The sequence below is a fragment of the Cicer arietinum genome, chromosome 6, assembly GCF_000331145.2.
Source record: "Cicer arietinum cultivar CDC Frontier isolate Library 1 chromosome 6, Cicar.CDCFrontier_v2.0, whole genome shotgun sequence".
In the NCBI taxonomy this organism is placed as follows: domain Eukaryota; kingdom Viridiplantae; phylum Streptophyta; class Magnoliopsida; order Fabales; family Fabaceae; genus Cicer; species Cicer arietinum.
This window is the reverse complement of record NC_021165.2, coordinates 15,303,652-15,329,472: the sequence shown is the minus strand read 5'-3', so window position 1 is coordinate 15,329,472 and position 25,821 is coordinate 15,303,652. Positions and strand designations below refer to the sequence as shown.

Below are 25,821 nucleotides of genomic sequence, written 5' to 3'. Positions count from 1 at the left end.
TCATATCCAAATTGAAAAAAAATAGAGATAATGGAGAGATTAAACCTTTAAGGCTCTGAATAACCACCATATCATTCTTAGAAAGATCTTGTCGCACAATTTCCATCTTTCTATGACTCATATTGATTCTTATAATTGTTGGAATATGTATGTATATGTGTGTGCGTGCGAGGAGGGGATGAAGGCTTAAGTGTTGCTCCTCACACATGGCTTATACTATAGTACTATTACAAGTCCCAAAATCTTCCATAATTTTGTCACACATCTTACTCTTCAATCAAACTTGTTGAAGTATCATTATTCTTAATTTATTGGGCTTGCAAATTTTGTCATGTATAAACTGTCTACATTCTTGATTATTTGACCATATGTAAGGATCACCTATGTAATATATACATCACAAAGCAAACTATGGCATTGCTTGAAAATATCTACAGAGGGAGTTTTTAGTAGGGTTGCCAACACTTGTTTTCTTTTTGCAAGCATATGAAGTTGAAATCATCAAAAAATGTTCATTTTTTATTTGGTTAACATTAGAGACATAGGTAGGTAGAAGGGGATACTAGCAGAGACTACTATAGTCTTCAAATTTTTATAATTTTTTTTAAATATTAGCAAGTCATTGTAACTTTTAGTTTTTATTTTTTTTTTTTCTAAATTTTATATGATATTTTATAATGAATATTTTTTTACTCATTATATTGAGATTTAAATACGTTTTAACCAAATAAAAATATAAACAATCCTTTATTAGACGAGATTGCAGAAAACTTATATTTTACCTATGATATGATGATAATTGATGATTTTAACTATATGAAACAACCATAGCACAACTTTATAAGTAAAAGTTAGTCCTTTTTATATTTGTTTGACATTTAACTTCGAATATATCTTAATTTTGACTAATTGATCAATGATAAATATAAAAAAGTATTAGTTTTGATTAATGACAAATATTTATCCCATATATATTCTACCAACTTGTTTAGCGATTGATTTTCAAACAAATAACGTGAAAAATTATAATTAATGTAATATAATTGTTCTTATTTTTATATTGATGATATTAAAAAACTAATTTTAACTAATTATTTATAGATAAATATTTGTCCGTACATGTTTTTTATAATATATTTGTAATTAGTAGATTATAATTATTTTTATTTTTATTTAGAACACATTAAACAATACTAAATTTAACTAATTGATTAAAAAACACGTTGTGGATATGAATCGTAGACTCCAACTTATTCTCTAACAATTCTTTAAAAAAAAAGTTGGAAAAACTTGAGTGTGAAAAATTTATAATTATTGTATTATAATTGTTCAAATTTTTAAGTTGACGATATTAATAATTTTTTTTTTGTAATATTGTTAACATAAAAAAAATACAATACACTAATTATAATTTTTTGACGTCGTTTTTTTTTAAACGAGTCGTTAGAAAAAAGTTAGTAAAAAATAAAATCATACACTAGACAAATATTTGTCATAAAATTAATTAATCAAAATTAATATTTTTATATCTGTTAAATAAACATAATAATATTATAATATATTAATTATAATTTATTATAAAAATTACACATAAAAGTAAATTATTTTTTATTATATAAAAATAAAAATTAAATTTATTTTATTTTACAATATTTAAATTTAAAATTATTAATTATTCTACCGTTAAAACTATGGACGTTAAATGTCAAATACTAAAACAAAAATATTTATATTATATAAAAATAGAGATTTAAACTAAATTTTGTTTTGCATTGATTAAAATATTTTGCTTTACATTTTACCGGGAATAATTACATATTTAAAAAAAGGTAGTTTATATTTCTTTTAAAACGATATTTAAAAAACAATCCATTATAACGAGGTTTTCGTGATTGAAGTTTCTTGAAAATGACGAAACTAGCCTCATCGGATGTTTTTGCTTGGCACTAGTATACCGGATAAAAAACACAACACTGGCCCATGGATTCAAAATTGCACGGAATTTCATAAAACAAAAATTCAAATTTTCTCAAAAATCTCCGTTCAATTATCCACCTTCTTCTTCTTCGCGTTCAGCTCAGCGAGCTGAAATTCTCCACTTTCTTTCTCCCTTTCTTCTTTGTTCAATTTCCGAAAAAGCCCTCACCTTGTCGAAGAATGCCAAATCTTCATCCCTCGACATAGCCGCCACCAATCACCACACCAACCACCACCCAACCACCACAAACCACCGATCTCCGATTCCAGAATCGAAAATGATCGTTCGCACATACGGTCGCCGCAATAGAACAATTTCGGGAACGTGTTCAGGCTCTTCACTAAACGACGACGTATCAGAGCCTTTCTCAACGGATTCTCTTTCTCAAGAACAAGACCCTCTCTTCGGCAATTTCGCATTCTCCTCTCAAGATTCATCTTCTCAGTGGTCTTTATTCAATTCTGACCCTAATTCAATCGACGATTTATGCGGCGCCGGTCGCCGGGAGTCTCAGAGAGCAAAGAGAGTCGCCGGGAAAAAGGGATTCTCGTTTCCGGCGACGTCGACGTTGATGGAGGCGCAGGAGTTTGGGGAGATGATGGAGCATGTGGATGAAGTCAATTTCGCTCTCGATGGACTTCGGAAGGGTCAACCTGTTCGGATCAGAAGGGCTAGTTTGGTGTCTCTTTTGTCAATTTGTGCCACCACGCAGCAACGAAGGCTTCTTCGCTCTCAGGGGTATGTTAATTTCTCGCGAAATCTCTTCTTTCTTTTGAATCTCAATTATCTCTGTTCAATTCAACGTGTCGTGTTTGTGTCGGAATTTCTTCTATTATGTTCTTTTTTTTTCCTGTTAATTTGGGATTTATTCAAAATTTTGAATTTTGGCTGGGTGAAGTCGGAGGATGTTTTATTTTTTGTTTGTTAGGGTTTGAATTTGAATTTGTTGGCACTTCGGAATTTCAGTTAAATTTGGTTGTCTATTTGGAGATTATTAATGCTGTTTGAGAAGAGAAACAGAAAGCTTAGTATTTTGATCCATTTTCAATTAAGTTTAGGTAGATTCAACTTTGAGTGTGAGATCTTGTTGGTTACTTTCCAAATTAATAGGAATGCAACATGAAGGGGTGCTTTGATAATTCATTTAATGGATTTGGTCGACATTTTCCCCCCTTCAAATTATGAGGTATCCCATACCCTTTGGGGTGTGAGATTAATTATCACCCATAGTGTTGAGGGTTCCTCATCCATTAAACTCAAAGTTTGCTTACCACCTGAGCCACTCTCTTTGGGTGACTTACATGCCTACGAATGCAGTGACAATTATGTGAAATTTTTCACACTTGGATTCACAATTGAAATGATTCATACTTTTATCACCTGAGTATTATGTAATTGTCTGGAGAGTGAGGACTGAGGCACAATAGTTTTTTTATATATATGTCTTTGTTTTAGATTGGAATTTTGAACTGAGTGCATGGATTGAACTGACTCTCATTTGGAAGTATACCAGTATGAATGTTTTGCTGATAAAATACCAATTTTTATGCTTTATAGGATGGCAAAGACAATAGTTGATGCTATTTTGAGCCTCAGTTTCGATGATTCTCACAGCAATCTTGCAGCGGCAACCCTTTTCTACATTTTGACCAGTGATGTAAGTCGTCTTTTGTTTGTGAAATTGCAGTTGTATTGAATTATAAACTATAAATAAGCTATGAGGTAGTATGAGCATAGGATTTAAAAAAGCTAAGGAGTTTCTATTCCATTAGTGAAGTTTTTTGCATTCTGCTAGAGGTAGAAAGTCTTGATTCTCTTTGGATGTGGATGTAATGCTGTGCTTTTAATTAATGAATACGTTTTTTAGAATTTATTCGCTATTCTCTCTCTCTCTACTTGCTTGATCCTAATACCATGCATAAATATTTCAGTATTTAAGGTTTGGCAGCTGTAGATTTTCAATTAAGAAATAGAAATATTTTCTTTTGCATGCTGCCTAAGATCCTAGACTAGACTTATCAATTAAAATATCTGCTAAACTAATTTTGTTGGGCATGTGCAAGCATTCCAAAATGACACTGTCCACTATTTTTTCCATTTGTTTACCGTAAGAGTCCATTTGAATGACATAATTGGAATAATCAATAATTAATAATTTCAATTATGTTATAATTAAAATTGTTTCAGAATCATAAATTCTATATTTCAGTTATTATTATGTAAAGATTAGGGTGCCGAATTAGAAATCTAATATTCAATTCCAATTGTGTTGCTTAGTGTAAGATCTAGAATATGCAAATTAAAACTAATTTTAAATCTCGCATTAAAAAATTATTTGATACAATAATAATTAAACGCTTCAAATATAATAATATAATTTTTGTTTAATTGCAGTTTTGTTCTCCCTATTTTCATTTGTTCACGGAATTGGTCCCTCCATTTTAAAATGATGTGGTGTGTAATATGATGTGGAATGATAACACTTATGATATTGCAAAAAACAACCTTAAAAATTATTTTCAATTTCAGAAATTAATCATTTTTGTAATTTAATTAATAGCATGCAAATAATTAATCTATCCGGATGATTCTACATCATTAGTTCGTATGCCACATAATTTAAAACATGTTACATTACCATTTTTGTGACAAAAAATTTGAGGGAGAGATCAAAACTGGGGGATTTTAAAATGAGAGGACCAATTCCGTGAACAGGTAAAAGTAGGGGGACCTAAGCTGTAATTAAACCTATAACCTTTATCATAAAATAACAATTTGTTTTTTGCATTTGGATTTCTCAAGTTATTGTCCAGTGGCATATAGTTTCTATGCTGGTACTTGGCCAGGAGACTAATTTAGAAATATACACATATTCACTATTTGCCTTTTTTTTTTATTGGCTATGCTTTTGTCTCAGGGTCAAGACGATAATCTCCTTGAATCACCTCGTAGTGTTCAATTTCTAATCAAGTTGTTAAGACCAATTGTATGCACAGCAATTAAAGACAAAGCACCAAAACTTGGCTTTAAACTTCTATCATTGCGTCAAAATGATGTCATGCTAAAAAATACAACATCGAGGTTGGACTCCAGTTCTGTTGCAGTTTTTTCTAGAGTCCAAGAAATTCTAGTCAATTGCAAAGACCTAAAAGCAACCTGTCAGAGTGACAGTGGGGTTGAGAAGCCAGAGTTATGCCCAAAATGGTTAGCATTGCTGACTATGGAGAAGGCTTGTTTATCTGCCATTTCTCTTGATGGTATAGTAAAGAACATTCACTTCGACCTTTTTTGTATTATTGCTGAATATGTTCTTTTCCATCTTACTTTTCTGGTTCTTCTAATGCTAATGTTGCTTTCTTGTGCAAAAATAACATAGATAACCAAATCTGTTCACATATAACGTTGTTTACTGTTTAGAACTCACTAATGAAGAGTTTATGTAATCAGTCTTATTACTTCTATTTCTTAATTTCTGAAGATGCCATCTTGATATTGAAATACACACAAAATTAACAAGTTTCAAGTACAGTGAATCTTAATTTGATGAATCTGGCTTGTTTATATTTAAACTCTACTATTCTAGTGGGTTCTATTTCTTTGTATGTATTTCTCCACATGTAAATTAATCATTTTCTTTCAGTTTTCACCTTTAAATTACTATATCTGTGTTACGCTTTCTCCACATGCAAATTATAATTCCAATAAAAGTTTATTTATGATACTCGTAGTTGATCAGGAACAAGCACATATATACTCTTATAGTCTTCTGTGGTCCAACTGACTGTACATATTCTTTTATGGAAACTCTATTGAAATCTCTACTGATTGTTTTATTTTTATTTTTATGGATGTTATGGGGGAACTACTTGTGTATAGAAACCTCTGGTGTTGTACGGAAGACTGGTGGAAATTTTAAGGAAAAATTAAGGGAGCATGGAGGGCTTGATGCAGTCTTTGAAGTCACCATAAATTGTCATTCAGATTTGAAGGTGTGAGCCTGTATGTTAGGTCAATATAATATATGGTTTACTATATTTGCAAATTGCAGTAGACATGAATCAGTACATTCTATAACAGGGAGAGCATTTTGTGATGGATACTTCTTGCTCTGAGACGTGATATTGTACTTTGTCAATCCATTGCCAATTCTTTTCTATTTGCATCCTTCAATAAAAAATCATCTGAAATCCATGGATTTGTCTTTCAGAATTGGAAGGAGGATAGTTCTCTGTCTACCAAAGATTTAAGATATGAGAAACGTCTGAAGAGTCTAACCTTACTTCTAAAGTGCCTGAAGATAATGGAAAATGCTACTTTCCTAAGCAAAGAAAACCAGGTTGACATGTGTTCTTTAGCCCTTATAAAATGGTTGTTTTTGAATTGATTTGATTTTTGTTGCCTTGGATTTTGCATGGGTGACTTTCCATCTGTATTGCATTATGCATGCTTCAAGTTTTGATGCATTCATAACTTGGTGAGCTTCTTAATTTATCAATCTTATTCTTATACTTTCTTATTATAGAGTCATTTGCTTGGAATGAAAGGAAAATTGAGTCCCAAGGCAACCCCATTGTCTTTTACAGAGCTGATTATAATTGTCATAAAGATGCTCTCAGGTAATGGTCATACAAAGGGGTAACTTCTGGCTTGCTGCCTTTTCGTCATTTAATAATTTTATTTTCAGTAATAATTATTTTAATATTTTATTAGTTTACATTTCTGATGGATCATAGCTTTTCTTCCCTTCCTCATCCGTGCCAATAATCTTCTGACCCCTAGATCTATGTTTACATCGGAGGGCCTCTGCTGTGTCTGGTGTTAACAAGCCTGACGATCCTTTCTTTATGGTTAGTCATGATTCTGAATTGGATCCGATCAGGGATTATAAAGGTACTAGACTGTTATAATCTGGTTTCGAAACTGTGTTTTCTGCTCATAGTTACATGTGCTGGTTTTATTCAGAATTTTTCCAAATCACTGTAAATCCTTTATACTCTTATTTATCATTTTCTTCTAGACAGGAGCTATGGATTAAATCGTTTTCCTTTTTGAGGAGGGTACATTTATTATTTCTTTCTGTGTTATCAATAAGAAGCATAAAAATGTTGTGATTGAGTGATAGAGCTTATTAAAGAGGTATATGCTACTTGGAAGAGGATGGGAAGTGAAAGGATAAACACACATGGGTGAGGAGGGTAGAGTTGTAAATAAAGGAATATTCACGTTAATTCAGTTTTACTCCAGAGTGAATACTGGCTTGCAAGAAATAGTGGGAGGTCATAGTTTTGTTGGGGAGAAATGAGAATATAAGAGGAAAGGATAAGTAGTGCGTGGTAGGGCATGGATTAAGAAGAAAAGGCAATGGGTTTGCGCTAAAAGTTCTGTGCATCCGACGAACTTTACATTTATCTTTTTATTTTCTGTTCTTGTAATGTAAGCTGCTAATCTCCATTGTTTTATCAGCAAAAGTCAGTTTTTGTCAGTGAGAAAGATTCTTTACTTCTGATATTGAGCTTCACATTGTCACTTTGCTAGTTTAACCTGAGAGATGTCATATCTTAACCCTTGGTTAGATTTTACTATCTCTGTTGGGAATAAGTTATTTTAATCTGAAAGACGTGAGCAATGCCATTGGGATTGGGATCACAGGTTAATTATTCAAGGTGTAGTGATTTGTAGAATGATCATAATTGTTGTGCCTTGTATTTTAATTGTGTTCTATACTTTATGTCTTCCGAATCATGTGGGTTATGCTAAGCTGTTGTTGTGTTCTACCTTCTAAAAGTTTATTTGGTCAACGGCAAATAATTTGAATTTGGATATGCTTGCTCATAAATAATTTTGTCTTCGGATGTTTTGAATGCTCTTTCATTTGAATTTGCAGAGAATGTGCCTTTATCCACTAGTTCCAGTAGGAATTGCCATGGTGTGGAGGGTAGAAATTACTATGGTGTGGAGAAGGCCTCTTCTATTAAGAAGTCTAACAATTCTCATAACACCCAACTGTTGACATGTACTCGGTTGGAAAGATCGCAATCTGTTTCTGAAACCCCCAGCACATCAACTACTGATACTTACTCACTAAAGATGAGGATCAGTTCATCCACGTCTGGGTCTTGTAGTAGTTTATCAAAGAGTTCGTACTGTAAAAAGTCCACGACCCAAAATAGATCCAGGAAGAATGTTCACTTTACAGAAGGTACCCCGGTTGTAGTCTTGGAAGATAGCCAAGATCCCTTTGCATTTGATGAGGATGACAGTGGTTTATCAAAGAGTTCATACAGTAAAAAATCCATGACCCGAAATAGTTCCAGGAAGAATGTTCACTTTATGGAAGGTACACCGGTTATAATCTTGGAAGATAGCCAAGATCCCTTTGCATTTGATGAGCATGACAGTGGTTTATCAAAGAGTTCCTACTTTAAAAAATCCGCGACCCAAAATAGTTCCAGGAAGAATGTTCACTTTATGGAAGGTACCTCAGTTGTAACCTTGGAAGATAGCCAAGATCCCTTTGCATTTGATGAGGATGACATTGTGCCCTCTAAGTGGGACCTTCTATCGGGGAAACAAAAAACATCTCGTTCTAAAAAACATAAGGTAGCAAACAGAGAATTTCAAAGTGGATGTCAATCTCAAACCAATATGAGTCAACAAGAATCGAGTGATGGGGACATCAATTGTTCCAGTTCTGACATCAGTTATGAAGAAGATTCCAGCTTGCTTACTGATTGTCTCCTTACTGCTGTTAAGGTATTTTACTGGATTTTGTGTTTGTTCGATGTATCATTTTATATCAATTTCTTCTCAGTTCTCGGATAATTGAGTGAAGATGGAGGATTTGCTTACCTGAGAGATCATATGTAGTTATCCATGTTTCATGTGTAGTTGCAACCTTGAATTTTCTATGTCATTGTTATATATTATACTGCTGCTGATAGGCTTTTCTAACTAACTCTGTATGAGTAATTAACCACCTATGTAATTCTGAATCACTTCTGTTTCCTTCCCTTGCCTTTAACTTTTCGATGCTCATCATATATGCACTGATATATACACTAACTGGTGTTGTCTTATTGTAGGTGCTGATGAATTTGACAAATGACAACCCTATTGGCTGTCAGCAAATTGCTGCCAATGGAGGACTGGAGGCTATGTCTATGTTAATTGCTGGTCACTTTCCTTCTTTCAGCTCCTCGTCATCCTTTGCTCAGATAAAAGAAGATTCTTTGAGAATTGAAAAAGACCACCTATGTGATAGGCATCTCACCGATCACGAGTTGGATTTTCTTGTTGCTATTCTAGGTCTGCTTGTAAATCTGGTTGAGAAGGATGGTCGTAACAGGTAATTTGATCATTTTCTGGACTTGATTATGCACTAATGATGTTATATAAACAAAGATATTAATGTGTTTTTTTGTCTTAGGTATACATAGGTTTTAAATTTGAGCAATTGTATGGGAAAAAGTTTATTTAGATACATGGTTGTGTGTGTGAGAGATAGGATCTCAATTAGTAAAGAAGAATTAAATTGTTGTATTACTACAGATATAACAGAAACAGAAGGAGAGTTCCCTGTCACAAATCGTGTAAATGCAAACAACTATGGCCTAAGGTATACTCCTTGAAGAAATGGCTCAAATTAAAAGAAGACGATATACTCCCTTTTGTGAGGAAGAAATTCTCCAATACTCTGCCTGGCCAACCAATTTGTTTCCAAAAGACTGCCCAACCATTCTGTTAACTTCCTTGCAATATATCCCTCTAATACCCTTGCCCCAAGATCTGCATGATTCTCGCATCCATCCCTCTAATACCCTAGGCCCATCAATGTGTGTCTGTATAAATTAAATATTACTTCATTTCATAATATGTCGCGGATATTGCAATTGTTTCAACTTTCAGCCTTAGGATATTTCCCATTAAGTCTTCACTTATCTTTATCTGAATGCGTGCTTCTGAATTATTCTCTTACTTCTTTTAGTATTTCAGGAAGGGAGTGCTAGTAACACACTCTCTAACACACATTCTAACATAATCTCTTCTATTGGTTGAAATTTACATGGATTCCACCAAATTATGTGGGTCCCATTTAAATTTGATGCGACCCATGTGAATTTCAACCAATAAAAGAGAGTGTATTGAAAAGTGTGTTGCTAGCATTATTCAATTCAAATATTTAAATTGACCCATTCATAATCCATTTGGTTTATTTAATGATAAAATTGAAAGAATAGAACGACTTCCCACTAATTGGAATTTGTTTTGAACCAAGTGCAGTTGACAACAGGCTCAACATCAATTTTTTTTGGCATTATTATTAAAAAATGTCGATCTCATTATTATTGTATTGTATTATTTATACCCATTCAACACTTGTTACTTTTTGTTGTTGTTGCAGATCACGGCTTGCAGCAGCCAGTGTTCTACTACCTTCTTCAGAAGGCTTGGACAAGGAGGTTCGGCGTGATGTTATTCAATTATTATGCTCTATTTTCTTGGCCAACCAGGGTGAAAGTGAAGGGGGAGCTGGAGAAGATAAAAATTTTCAACTGGTGGGTAGTGTGTTCCATTTTTTCCTTAGAATTCTTGTTTCAGTAGTTTTTTGTTATTTGGTGGAAGTTTCACTTATTGCTTTGGTTATACATATTTTTTATTCTTATCCTTTAAGCAAAAAAATTGTAACTAATCTTCCCGATTTGTTTATCACGTCATTTAGTGGTACATGATTATCAGCCAATAAATAGCTGCTTTTGTGTACTTCAACTAAAATAGTTAGTTGCAGAAGCGAAAAGTAGTAGTTAAATTTAAATGAAAAATCAAAGGGCAAGGAGAAATGGAGGTTTGAATCCTGCTTGACTTGATTGTACTCAGACATGGGGATGCAATTGGAGGCTTCAAACTTCTGAGTTATCGAATTGTTCTTGTACTGTTGTACATCTCATATGGTTTGCAACCATTATACTTATTTAATTATCATCAATAGTAGACACCTTTAAAGCTGGTCTGACTCAAGTCTCAAGACTTGTAATGTGAGGGGTGAAAATATTAGAAATTAAATTGCAATTGATATGTCTTAAATAATCTAGTGTTTCATCATGCAGAATGATCCAGCAGCTGTTCTGCAAGGTGAAAAAGAAGCTGAGAAAATGATCGTGGAAGCTTACTCTGCGTTGCTTCTAGCATTTCTTTCTACTGAAAGGTTTATTTCTTATTGATTTTCAGTTCCTTTTTGTTTAAATTTGGTTTGTTGCATATTTTAAGGCCTATAATTTTCTCTTTTGATCTACAGCAAGAGCATCCGTACGACAATTTCTGACAATCTTCCAGATCACAACTTAGCTAGTCTTGTACCTGTGCTGGACAGATTTGTGGTATGTCGCTGTTGGTAATTGTTAATAGTCATACTTGCTGATGAAATTATTTGCTAGTTTCCGGCATGCTTTTGACTTGTCAGATCATTCCACTTCTAGGTTTGAACTGACATAGTGTGGGTCATATGTATTATGTTTCTGCAAGGGACAATTGGTTGTATAATGGGATTTAAAATCACATCTAAAGGGTGAAAAGTGAAGAAAGCCTGCTTAATTTATCATAATAGATGCCTAGGACTCCCCTTTTTACTTTTCCTTTTAAAGTTCATAATTGTGTATCGTATCTGCAGGAATTTCATCTGTCTTTGGACATGATTTCACCAGAAACTCATAAAACTGTTAGCGAGGTCATCGAATCATGTAGAATTCGGTGAAAGATCGATTGGAAAAATCTGTACAGCCACAACTTGCTTTAGGATTTATTGCTACTCCGGCCGAAATGGAATCGCAGCAGCTCACTTTATTAGAATTAGACCAAGTTTTATACGCTGTTCTCAATGCTCATACTCTTATTTTTATATCACCGTGCTGGTGATACAAAGATGCTTGTATACACAAATCAATAGTGGGATGCGTTCCTAGCATAGTCTGTGTGTAATGAATAGTTGTAATTTTTTTTTCTCAATATTTTTGTTTATTCATTCATATTCTTGTATTAGAAGCTTATATATCTTGTTACAAGTTCTCCCGTCCTTCATTAGTCTTAAATTTGTGTATTAATCTTTTCTAATTCAGAAAAATGCACTGTGTAATCCATAAGCTGCAATTGTGTTCCCGTAGTGGATATTCACGTAAAAAATGTAAAATATCACTCGTAAGCATAGGCAATAAGTTAAGGTTGTCTATTTTAGAGACCTAAAGCTATTATATCACCACTTTTGCTTCCCACACCCCTCAATTTTTTTGCAAATCCAAAATACCAAAACTACCATTCCCTTTTTATTTAATTAACTCATCATTTCTATCTTCATCTTCTTCATCTTCATTAACCTAACACCTTCATCTTCAATCATCTTCAACATTTTTGAATCATTTTTGTCATCTTCAATCATTTTCAACATTCTTGAATCATTTTCAACACCTTCATCATCTTGAACACCTGCATCTTGAACACCTTCATCATCTTGAACACCTTCATCACTTCAATCAAGTAAGCAATGGTTGTTTTTTGAATGGTTGTGAACTGAGTTAACGTGAATTGAGTTAATGTATGTGTACGTGAACTCAGTTCACGTAGCAAATATGTGAATTGAATTCAATTACACATACGTGAACTCAATTCACGTATGACTCAGATGTTTCAAAAAACTGACCCTCGCGTGAACTGAGTTCACGTATGTATCCTTGAATTCAATTCACGTATGACTCAAATGTTTCAAAAAACTGACCTTCACGTGAATTGAGTTCACGTATGTGTACTTGAATTCAATTCATGTATTTGCTACGTGAATTGAGTTCACGTACACATACGTTAACTCCACGTAGCTCATATGAATTCTTAAACTCCATTGATGTACGCAATTTTAAATCACGCACATTTACGTAAACCTAAATCACGTAACATCTGTATTTTTTTAATTTTGTCAGCTACGTGAATTCATTTCACGTAAACGACGTACGAAACCCATATTTTGAAAAAAAATTGAAACTACAAAACACAACATACATACTTAGTTGAGTTGAGTCACTATAATGATAAAGATGCTGAAGATGATTCAAGATTATTGAAGATGAAATGTATCAAAATGATTGAAGAAGATGAAGAATATTGTAGAAGATTAAAAGTGATAGGTCAATGAAGATGAAGATAGAAATGAGGGGTTAAGTGAATAAAGAGAAAAATGTATTTTAGGTATTTAGGATTTACAAAAAAAAATTAGGGGTGTGGGAAGCAAAAGTGTTATATCACATAGCTCTTTCTTTTTCACTTAAGAGGTATTTAGTGTTTACTAATTTTTTATTTGCAAATAAAATATATAAGATACTGACAAAGTTGAATGTACATGTCGTAATCATAATTTATCATCTTGTTTTGAACTTTTAGTCAGAACCAACAACTATACTAGCGGTGAGTGACCAAAGTCTGATAAAAACAAAATCTTTACCACTATGTCCTCCTTTCTACAAACTTCTCTTTCACACCAAAATTTCCATTCATTCACAATGCTTTTCTTCACCATCTTTCCACTCTTACTCTCACTTCTATTCATCATAAAAAAATGGTATTTCAACACCAAGAAAAACTCACCACCTTCACCTCCAAGATTTCCTCTACTTGGGAATCTCCATCAACTTGGCTTGTTCCCTCACCGAACACTCCAAACTTTATCTCACAAATATGGCCCTTTAATGCTTCTTTATTTTGGAAAGGTTCCAGTACTTGTTGTTTCATCTTCTGATGCAGCAAGTAAAGTAATGAAAACTCATGACTTAGTTTTCTCTGATAGACCACAACGTAAAATCTTTGATATCATGTTATATGGTTCCAAAGATGTTGCAAGTTGTGCATATGGTGAGTATTGGAGACAAGTAAGGAGTCTAAGTGTGTTACATCTTCTTAGTAACAAAAGGGTTCAATCTTATCGTCGTGTAAGAGAAGAAGAAACTTCAAGAATGATGGAACATATTAACAAGAGTACTTCTTGTGTGAATTTATCTGAGTTGTGTTCTAGAATTACTAATGATATAACATGTAGGGTGACTTTAGGAAAGAGATATGGTGAAGAAGGTGGTGTGTTTCCTGAGCTGATGTTGGAGTTTGGAGAGTTGTTGGGTAGTTTCTTTATAGGTGATTATATACCTTGGCTTAACTGGTTGGGAAAGGTTAATGGTTTTTATAGCAGAGCTGAAAAAGTGGCTAAACATTTGGATGATTTTTTTGAGGAAGTGATTGAGGATCATATTAGTGGTAGTAGATTTGATAGGGATGTTAGTGTTGACAGTGAGGAAAGTGATGATTTTGTGGATATTTTGCTTTCTGTTCAAAAGTCCAATGCTATTGGCTTCTCAATTGATAGAACTGCAATTAAGGGTTTGTTACTGGTATGTAAAAATTTCACTTTTCTTTTGCTGAAAAAAATATCATATATATATGTTTTTTTTCTTTTCAATAACCCAATTTTTTTAAAAAAACTCTATATATTTTATTCCTGTTAGTTATATTACTTAGAGATATATTTTGTATGTAAATAGTTTTGTAAATTTGCATCTAGAAGCCTAAACTGATTTTGTCATGTTGGTCTGTTCATTATTAAGTGTACTTTGGATCTGCGTTCAACATCATTTTTAAGCTTTAAAGTTATTTGACCACAACTTTAAAGAAGATACAAACTGTTCTTTAAGATTGACATGCGTTGGCGTTCTTTTTAATGACGAAACAAACATATGCTGATTTTAGTTTGAAGTTGAGATATGTAACTTCTGCATCCGAACAAAATTTTGAATATTAAATTTATTGTTTAACTTACTTTTAATTGAATATATTCATACTCACACATAATATATTTTTACATTTGACTTACTTTTAACCAAATTCAATTCATTCAAATGAATTTTTGTCACAATATTAAGGACACGTGATGTGAATTGAAATGTACTTTGTATGTAGGACATGTTTGCTGCAGGTACTGATACAACCTACACAGTCCTAGAATGGGCAATGACAGAACTATTAAGACACCAAACTGTGATGCAAAAATTGCAAGATGAGGTTAGAAATGTGGTTGGTAACAAAACTCAAGTAACTGAAGAAGATTTGGTTAACATGAACTACTTGAAGGCTGTGATTAAAGAAACTCTTCGCCTCCATGTACCGATTCCGTTATTAGTCCCTCGGAAATCCATGGAAGATATCAAAGTAAATGGCTATGACATTGCAGCTGGAACACAGGTAATAGTGAATGCTTGGGCTATTGCAAGAGACCCTTCAATTTGGGATGAACCTCTAGAGTTTAAACCAGAAAGGTTTATGAATAGTTCAATTGATTTTAAAGGATTTGATTTTGAACTTATTCCATTTGGAGCAGGAAGGAGAGGTTGTCCTGGACTCTTGTTTGCTATTGCTGTCAATGAATTGGTGTTAGCTAATCTTGTTTATCATTTTCATTGGAAATTGCCTAATGGTGTTGCAGGGGAAGACTTGGACATGTCTGAAGTTGTTAGCTTTACTTGTCATAGAAAATACCCTCTCATTGCTATACCTACCAAATATGAGAAAAATGAAGAAAACCAAAGGGGAAAAAGTATCATGTAGCACCAATATTTTGAATTAAATGCATGTTTGGTACGTGTTAGTGTCAGATGTTATTATTTATTATCGTGTCCATGTATGTTTTAGTGATATATAGGAAATAATTATTTGGAGTATTTATTTAACCATTAAAATGAAATATTTTAGAGTCAATTGATGTATTTAATGAAATATTTGTATAATTTTTTTTCTTCCTTTTATAACTATATTATATAAGTGGGGACCCCATGCCCCATCACATGGATGTTTGTGATTCAGAGGTCGTTCTCTGAATTGGACAGTTGTTGGGATAAGTACAATGGTAATTGGAAAGATCGACGAATTTGTGATCAGATATTTGCAAGTGAATTATACAACATACAAATCTCTTCTCCTTCTCTCCAATCATTCTCCACGCATGCAGATAAAATTCATAATTGCATAAATAAATATAGATAAGATGTTAAATTATATAAAAAATTAATTGAACAAAAGTGGGTCATGATACTCTGTAGTCAAAATTAATTCAAAATTTAAATTTAAATTTATTTAAAAATAATTAATATACAAATGTAACATTAAATAATTAAATGTTAAATGTTATATCCAATAAAATTCAAGAGTATCAGTATATGTGGTAATAACAATAGTCCAATTTGGCTGGATATGGTGGAAGTTTGTGCATGCAATAATTTGACCAAAATGTTCTCCGGTTGAAAGTTCCCATAATCAATCCAAACAATGTCGTTCATGTCTTTTAAGATCATTTGAGACCAATTTTTCCAGTCCTTTCATTATCCAATGGTTCCATTTTTTGTATTTTAAGTTTCTAATGTAATAAAATTCTTTGACTACCGTTATTTAAGTGTGAATTAAAAAAATAATGGACTCTCATATTAGAAAATTTACATATATTCATTAGTTTTTAATTTTATAAATACTAAAGTTCCATGTTAGATAGATTGTATATATATAAAAAATTTCAATCGCTATATAAAGAATGTCAAACTTTTGCAAACAATACATAAAAGTTGGATGCAATTTCTATTTTTTTTTTTGTTCAATGCACTTCCAAGCCACCCCTTCTCTTTATTTTTATCCATTCGATATTTTTTGAGTGGTCATAATATCAATGTCCTTTTGGTTTTACAACGTTTTTTGTGTTATAATCCTTTCGATTTATGAGTGATTCTAGAACGATTTTTTACAGTGTAGTAGAATATCAAACTATAGTGTTTTATCTTGGGGGCATCACACAATTTTGGCCAGTGCCACGAAAGGTCTTAAAAGAAGCAACCTAGTTCACAACTCAATTTAGTAATATCTTTGAAAATTATTTAAAAAATAGTTTTTTGAAACTCAAAAAACATTTCATATGCTATAAATGTGGCAAACCAGGTCATATGACTCACAAGTGTAGGAACCACTTCCTAGAAATGACTCTAACTCACAATTCATCTACTATTAATGTGGAAAACCAAAATCATATGGCACACAAATGTAGGAACATGTCAAACTCTGCACAACAGACTAACCTGATTGGAGACCAATTCGTTGTTATGATAACCGAAATCAACATTGTTGGTGGATCATATGGATGATGGATTGACACTAACACATATTGCCATGTCTGCTATGATTGCGCTATGTTTTGAAGATAAGACAATGTTGTTGGGAGATTATCACACCATTAATATTGCTAGTATTGAAGATGTGGAGTTGAAAATCACATCTGAAAAGACTTTGATTCTGAAGGACGTCATGCACACTCCAAAGATAAGAAGAAAAAATCTAGTTTTTGGTTTTCTTCTATATAAGGTAGTGTTTACTCAATCTATATGGGCATATTTCTATACAATTTCTAAAAATGGTATTTTGTTGGGAAAATGTATGCCACTGGTGGCATGTTTAAATTAAATGTTGAAATTAATAAAATATCTCTTTTTATTTACATGTTGTGTGGTTTTAATATTTGGAATGCTAGATTTTGTCATGTGAACAAACACATTATTTCAAACCTAAGTAACTTAGATTTAATTCTAAAGTTATCCTTAAATGATTTTGAAAAATGTGATTTTTATAGTCAAGATAAAATAATAAAGAGTTCACATAAATCAGCAGTTAGAGAATCTAAACTTTTAGATTTAATATACTCTAATATATGTTAATTTAATGAGACTTTAACTAGAAATTGAAAATATTATTTTATCACATTTATTGACGATTTTTCTGACTATACTTTTGTATATCTAATGAAAAGTAATAGTTAAGGGCTTGCCATGTTTATGATCTTTGTAGCTAAAATTGAAAATTAATTTAGTAGAAAGATTAAGATGTTTCGTAGTGATAGAGGAATCAAGTATGATTATAGTTTGTTTAATAAGTTTTATAAAGTACATGGAATTATACATGAAACAATTGCACCATATTCATTTGAAATGAATGGTATAACTGAAAGAAAGAATATAACTCTTATTGAATTAGTTGTTGTTATTATGCTTAACTCTGGTATTGCGTCTCATTTGTGGGGGGAAATTTTATTAACTATTTTATATGTTTTGAATATATTTCATAAATATAAAAGCAAAACGTCTCCTTACGAGATTTTGAAGAAAAGACAACCCAACTTGTCTTATTTTTGAACTTAGGGTTGTCTGACTTATGTCTGAACCATCGATCCCAAGCGAGTTATACTCGCTAATATGGCCTATAAATGTATATGCATTGAGTATGCAATAAACAACAAAGCGTATAGGTTTTGTGACCTAAACATTAAAGTGATCATATAGTCAAATGACGTTGACTTTTATGAAAATATATTCTCTTTCAAATTGAGAAATTATGGGGGCACCAATACAAGTCACATTTTCGTGATTAGGAGCACTGAAAGCAACGAACTAGGCAAAACAGAACCTCGAAGAAGATAGAGAACATGAGTAGCAAAATATTATGGACCCGATTATACGACTTATACGTTAGAAGATGATCTTGTAAATTTTCAAGAAGCTTTATCGTCTTTGGATGCAAACCTATAGTAAGAAGCTATAAAAGATGAGATCGATTCTCTAGAGTCTAACAGGACCTGATATTTAGTTGACTTATCTCCTGGTTGCAAAGTGATAGGTTGTAAATGGATTTTGAAAAATAAAGTAAAACTCGATGGAACTGTTGATAAATACAAGGCTCGCCTAGTAGCCAAATGTTTTAGACAAAGAGAAAAATATGTATTTCTCTGACACTTTTTTACCGGTCACTATAATTACATTCATAACTTGGTGGTACACCAAATAGATGTCAAAACTGCTTTTTTAAAATGGTGACTTGGAAGAAGAAATCGATATGAAACAACCTGAAGGTTTTATGATTCATGGACAAGAAAACAAGGTCTGTAAGTTAGATAAGTTTTTGTATGGTCTAAACAAGCTCCAAAGCAATGACATGAAAAATTTGATAACTTGATTATACGAATGAATTTAAAGTGAATGAAAGTGACAAATGTATTTATAACAAATATGAAAATGACATTTGCACTATCATATGTCTCTATGTAGACAATTTACTCATATTTGATTTAAACATTCATGCTGTAAATACTGTGAAATCATTGTTGTGCAATAATTTTGATATGAAAGACCTCGCAAAAGCGAGTATAATCCTTGGAATCAAGATTATTAGGTCAGAAAATGAAATGTTTTTGGATCAGGCTCACTATGTTGAAAATATCTTAAAGAAATACAATTAATTTGTCTGTAAATGTGTTTGCACGCCATATGATTCAAGTGTGAAACTTTTCAAAAACATTGATGAATAGGTTATTCAAACTGAATATGCGAGCATAATTGGTAGCCTTAGGTATGTCACTAATTGTACAAGACCCGATATTGCCTACATCGTGTGACTATTGTGCAGGTTTACCAGTAGACCTGATATTGACAATTGACACACTATTGAGAGAGTCACGAGATACAATGATACTGATTGGAACACTTTATCAGATCGTTCAAAAGCTATGAGTGGCTATATATTTAGCATAATTGGTGGAGTTGTATCTTGGAAATCGAAGAAACATACGACATTGGCTCAATTCATTATGAAGTCTAAAATGATAGCACTAACAACTGCTAGTGAAGAAGCGAGTTGGTTGAGATGTTTGCGTGCTGAGATTCCTTCATGGGAAAAACTAATGTCAACTTTGTTGATCCATTATGATAGTATCGCACCTATTGCAAAAATTGTGAACAATTATTACAATGGTAAGAGACAACAAATATGTCGTTAACACATCATAGTTAGAGAGTTACTTTCAAAAGGAGCTGTAAGAGTATATCATGTACGCATTGATGAAAACTTAGCAGATCTTTTGACGAAAAGATTAGATAAAGAGAAAGTCTTAAACACATATAAATGGATGATACTATTGCCAATGGACCAATGAATCACTCATGATGGTAAAAGACATGAAATCCCAAAAATCATTTTTAATGGATATTAACAAGTCATGAAGTGATATAAGATGAGCATACTATTATAAATCAGAAAAACATGATTCCTGAAATGATGAAAGGTTGAGGTAATAAAAACTTTTAATGAGATATATACTCTATGTGGAGTAGATTACCTAGCTACATGAGTACTCTTGATAGACTCCCATATGTGAATGTGGAAGTGGGGTCGTTTCCTATGGAACTTTGAGGAAGAGTTATAATAGCGTTCACTATACTGAGATAGACGTGCAAAGCCATTAATGTACGAGCTTTCGAGAATACATCATATGAAAAGACTGTGTGGGGGTTTGATATCAGAGATAAAGATCAAGACTATGAGTCACTCTTGTTGAATATGAATCTTACTTACAATGCAAATGTTCAAATCATAAGACACCTCTATTTATGCACAATCTTATAGAAACGTTTGACGATACTTCATTAACATTTTCAAAAAAAAAAGTTCGAGTGGAGGATTGTTGGAACTTAAGTGTGCATTAAAAAAATATAGAGTCCCACATTTGAAAAACTTTCATACAGGATTAGCTTTCAACTCTATAAATAATAAAGTTCACGTTGGATAGTCTACATATGTGGGATAACTTCTATCACTATATAAATAGTGTCAAACTCTTGTGAAAAACATACAAAAATTGGATGCAATTTCCAAGTTATTCTCTTCTCCCTTATCTACTCGATGCACTTTTGAGCCACATCCCCCCTTTCTTTCTATTATTTAGATTTTTTTTAGTGGTCCTAATACCACTATGTTTTCGATTTTAGAACGGTTTGTGTCGTAGTCCATTCGATTTATGTGTTGTCTTAAGTACCATACTTAGAGTGGCCATTATAGCTTTATTGATGATGTAATTCTAGAATTGTTTTCTATGGTGTAGTAATTTTGGATAGTATCGCAAAATATTTTTAAAAAAAGCGACCTAGTTTGTAACTCAATCCAATAATATTTACAGTGGCTGAAAATTGTTTTAAAACCAATTTTTTGAAACTCAAAAACAGCAACTACAAGTTAATGGTGGTTGATGTATGATAAATATTTGTTCTTATGATTTGAACTACTATAATTATTGTAATTTCAGTTCTTCCTTTCTATTAATTTATATATTTATTAATTAGATAAGAGAAATATGATGTGAATTGTCAATGTAAAATAGTTTTACACTGATATTCAATACAGTAGCGTGTCTCACTCTCATTCTATGCTATGATTTTCACATGATCCATACAATTTATTTTTTTCTATATAAATCTAGTCGCCAAAATAGTTGTAGATTTCCTCCTTTCTATAAAATTCTTATCTTTTTTCGCTATGTTTCCACTCTTTACCTCTCAAATTCCAAGTTAAAATTATCTCAATATAGACATGATGATAAAAAAAATAAAAAATAAAAACACCAAATAATACGCATTAAGGACAACATGTTTGTCAACAATTTTTTTTCCCAAGCTCCATGACTTTTTTTAATATTTTGATATAAATCTTTTTTCAATATTAACTTTCATCAAGTAAGAAAAAGATGAGGTCAAGTATATTTGTTGGAGATTTTTCAAAAATACGAACAACATTTTGTGATAAATTTTTTTTAGTCAAATTGGCATTAAAAAATTGCAAGCAAAAATGTTGCATAAAAGTGTAGACTTTAGATTTAACACTTACCAACAAAAAAAAATCCAAGCTAATGACCACATAGTTATGTATGATATTTCGTTCAAAAAAAGAAAGAGAAAATCTTGCATTGACGTGTAAACTTGGTTCAACATATACTTAAAAAAAAGAGGAAGAAATAGGATTGCACTAGAATCTTTCGTGTTCTTATTTCAAGCATATAATAAATCTTCTAAAAATCTTTTAGTCGATTTATTTCTAGCATTTCAAAATTCTTTAGTCAATGTATTTCAACATTTCATATTCTTTATAATCAATGTCTTTTTCCAACATTTTTTCTTGACATTTTTCAAGCTCAAAGTGTAATTAACACATTCTAGCTTGATGAGATGTTAGATATTTTAGTTGGTTAGTTAATTACATTATTTAGTTGTTTATCTAATTGATAGTTGTAACCATTGATGTAATTAACTCTCTCAATTATGGATATGATTCAATTTACATTTTTGTATTTGTATCTTATGAATGACTTAAATAAAAAACAGTAATATTAACATTTATATATATATTTTTTTTTTCAAAAATGAGTTATTTAAAAAAAAATTTAATAAAAATATATATGTAAAAAAAGTATTTCACCACCCATCATCCATTTGCACCTTGTGTTTCTTTGGTGACACTAATAGCTAACATGTGTTTCTTTGGTAACACTAATAGTTAACTTATAACTTACTAATCAAATTATTCGTGTTTGGTTAACAAGTTTTTTACATAAGCTTATAGCTTTTTTGAGATGTTTTTTTGTTTTCGTTTGCTTAAATTAAGTTGTAAGTTAGTTGATACTTGAAAAACTGACTCATAGTTAAAAAATAAGTTGATAGATGATAACTAAAAAACTAGTTAATTAAAATTAAAGTGTCTGATAAATTTAGCTTTTGATAATATAAAATAACATAAAAGGAAATAATTATATTTATCTCATTTATTACTTTTGTGGTAGAAATACAAAAAATGCAACAAAGCTCTAAAATAAATAAAATTAGAACCATACAATTCATTTACTTTTTTTTTGTAAATTATTTTTTTTTATTACAATATAAACATAAATTGGAAGAGTTCTCTAAAAGTTTAGCAAACTCCGTGTATATAAATAGTAATTGTAAAAACAATGCAATCTATATATTATTTATAATGTGACATAAAAAATAAATTTAACTTTTCCACAATGATAAATTAAAAGATAAAAAAATAATAATAAATATAACAATGCATACCTTAATCAATTTGTATTTGATAAATTTCTTATAAGATGAATAAGATAAAAGTTCATTTTATTTTAATTATTTTGCCAAGAAACTAAAGAAAGAGAGTGCAACTTATTTATGTAAACTAGTGGTTAAGAGAATGATATAAAGATAAAAAAAAAATATAAAATATTATAAATGAAAGAAAATGTAATAACTTATAATCTCAAACGCTACTTGAAATAACGTCCGGTAATAAACTATAAATTAGTAAGAAAATTTTTTTTATCAATAATTAGTTTAATAAACTATACACTAGTTACCAAACAATGTGAAATTAACTAACATTTAAGCTTATATTTTACAGTTATTTTTATTTTATTCTATTTATAACTTTATTAATTTAATTTATTTATTATTTTCGTAAAATATTATAAAACTATTTCACTTGCTACTTACCGTCCTTCATTTTCTCTAACATTTTTTCAAAAATCAATTTTTATTTAAATTTTTTTTTACTAAGTAAAACGATTTAATTAAAATGATTGTCGTACTTTATTTATTTATTTATTTTTGATTATTTTATCGATCACATCATCTAATTATTTATAACCAAAAATTTGTTTGAGAGTTTGAAATTATAATTTTTTTAAAGTTTTGAATTGTACTTGTTATAAGATTTATCGATTTTTTTTTTGTTTTCTACCTTAAAATTCATAAAGGAAGAAGACTAAAAAGATAAAAAATTGTGAGAGGACCTAGAGCAACCGTGACAGAGGAAGAGAAAGGAAGGAAATTTACCAAAAAATTCAGATTTTATTTTTTAAAATTATTTTAATACATTTAAAATTTAAATAGTTGTATATATATATATATTTTTTATTTTTTATTTTTTTATAAAAACTAAGTTCAGGAAACACTTTATTTTAAATATGCTAAGTATTTAAATTATTAACTATCTTATATCAGCTTTATTTTGAAATATCAGTTAATTTATTGCTCAAATTACTTTATGGATATGATGTAATTAACTCTCTCAATTATGGATATGATTCAATTTACATTTTTGTATTTGTATCTTATAAATGACTTAAATAAAAAACAGTAATATTTATATTTATATTTTTTTCTTTCAAAAATGAGTTAATTAAAAAGTGTTTTAATAAAAATATATATGTAAAAAAAAATATTTCACCACCCATCATCCATTTGCACCTTGTGTTTCTTTGGTGACACTAATAGCTAACATGTGTTTCTTTGGTAACACTAATAGTTAACTTATAACTTACTAATCAAATTATTCGTGTTTGGTTAACAAGTTTTTTACATAAGCTTATAGCTTTTTTGAGATGTTTTTTTGTTTTCGTTTGCTTAAATTAAGTTGTAAGTTAGTTGATACTTGAAAAACTGACTCATAGTTAAAAAATAAGTTGATAGATGATAACTAAAAAACTAGTTAATTAAAATTAAAGTGTCTTATAAATTTAGTTTTTGATAATATAAAATAACATAAAAGGAAATAATTATATTTATCTCATTTATTACTTTTGTGGTAGAAATACAAAAAATGCAACAAAGCTCTAAAATAAATAAAATTAGAACCATACAATTCATTTACTTTTTTTTTGTAAATTATTTTTTTTTATTACAATATAAACATAAATTGGAAGAGTTCTCTAAAAGTTTAGCAAACTCCGTGTATATAAATAGTAATTGTAAAAACAATGCAATCTATATATTATTTATAATGTGACATAAAAAATAAATTTAACTTTTCCACAATGATAAATTAAAAGATAAAAAAATAATAATAAATATAACAATGCATACCTTAATCAATTTGTATTTGATAAATTTCTTATAAGATGAATAAGATAAAAGTTCATTTTATTTTAATTATTTTGCCAAGAAACTAAAGAAAGAGAGTGCAACTTATTTATGTAAACTAGTGGTTAAGAGAATGATATAAAGATAAAAAAAAAATATAAAATATTATAAATGAAAGAAAATGTAATAACTTATAATCTCAAACGCTACTTGAAATAACGTCCGGTAATAAACTATAAATTAGTAAGAAAATTTTTTTTATCAATAATTAGTTTAATAAACTATACACTAGTTACCAAACAATGTGAAATTAACTAACATTTAAGCTTATAATTTACAGTTATTTTTATTTTATTCTATTTATAACTTTATTAATTTAATTTATTTATTATTTTCGTAAAATATTATAAAACTATTTCACTTGCTACTTACCGTCCTTCATTTTCTCTAACATTTTTTCAAAAATCAATTTTTATTTAAATTTTTTTTTACTAAGTAAAACGATTTAATTAAAATGATTGTCGTACTTTATTTATTTATTTATTTTTGATTATTTTATCGATCACATCATCTAATTATTTATAACCAAAAATTTGTTTGAGAGTTTGAAATTATAATTTTTTTAAAGTTTTGAATTGTACTTGTTATAAGATTTATCGATTTTTTTTTTGTTTTCTACCTTAAAATTCATAAAGGAAGAAGACTAAAAAGATAAAAAATTGTGAGAGGACCTAGAGCAACCGTGACAGAGGAAGAGAAAGGAAGGAAATTTACCAAAAAATTCAGATTTTATTTTTTAAAATTATTTTAATACATTTAAAATTTAAATAGTTGTATATATATATATATTTTTTATTTTTTATTTTTTTATAAAAACTAAGTTCAGGAAACACTTTATTTTAAATATGCTAAGTATTTAAATTATTAACTATCTTATATCAGCTTTATTTTGAAATATCAGTTAATTTATTGCTCAAATTACATTATGGATATGATGTAATTAACTCTCTCAATTATGGATATGATTCAATTTACATTTTTGTATTTGTATCTTATAAATGA

The 25,821-nt window shown here is 30.4% G+C and overlaps 2 protein-coding genes across 4 annotated transcripts; both read left to right on the top strand.

The window, feature by feature from the left end:
• Positions 1-1,898: 1,898 nt before the first annotated feature.
• LOC101498764 (wings apart-like protein 2) lies at positions 1,899-11,997 on the top strand. Of its 2 annotated transcripts, XM_004504974.4 has the most exons (13): positions 1,899-2,716; positions 3,536-3,635; positions 4,896-5,235; positions 5,855-5,967; positions 6,186-6,314; positions 6,501-6,594; positions 6,758-6,868; positions 7,863-8,731; positions 9,061-9,323; positions 10,380-10,533; positions 11,083-11,180; positions 11,271-11,352; positions 11,643-11,997. In XM_004504974.4, the coding sequence occupies exons 1-13, from the start codon at positions 2,256-2,258 to the stop codon at positions 11,724-11,726; spliced, it is 2,898 nt and encodes a 965-aa protein (XP_004505031.1). In that variant the 5' UTR covers positions 1,899-2,255; the 3' UTR covers positions 11,727-11,997. The 2 variants fall into 2 exon arrangements, with proteins under 2 accessions (XP_004505031.1, XP_073226113.1); XM_073370012.1 differs by lacking the exon at positions 6,758-6,868 and having other exon boundaries at positions 1,911-2,716.
• A 1,414-nt stretch (positions 11,998-13,411) lies between these two features.
• Positions 13,412-15,783, top strand: LOC101498428 (cytochrome P450 736A117-like). 2 transcript variants are annotated; one of them, XM_012717064.3, is made up of 3 exons: positions 13,412-14,394; positions 14,960-15,241; positions 15,378-15,664. In XM_012717064.3, exons 1-3 carry the CDS (start codon positions 13,462-13,464, stop codon positions 15,432-15,434), a joined length of 1,272 nt encoding a protein of 423 aa, XP_012572518.1. In that variant the 5' UTR covers positions 13,412-13,461; the 3' UTR covers positions 15,435-15,664. The 2 variants fall into 2 exon arrangements, with proteins under 2 accessions (XP_012572518.1, XP_004505030.1); XM_004504973.4 differs by having other exon boundaries at positions 13,414-14,394; positions 14,960-15,783.
• Positions 15,784-25,821: the final 10,038 nt, after the last annotated feature.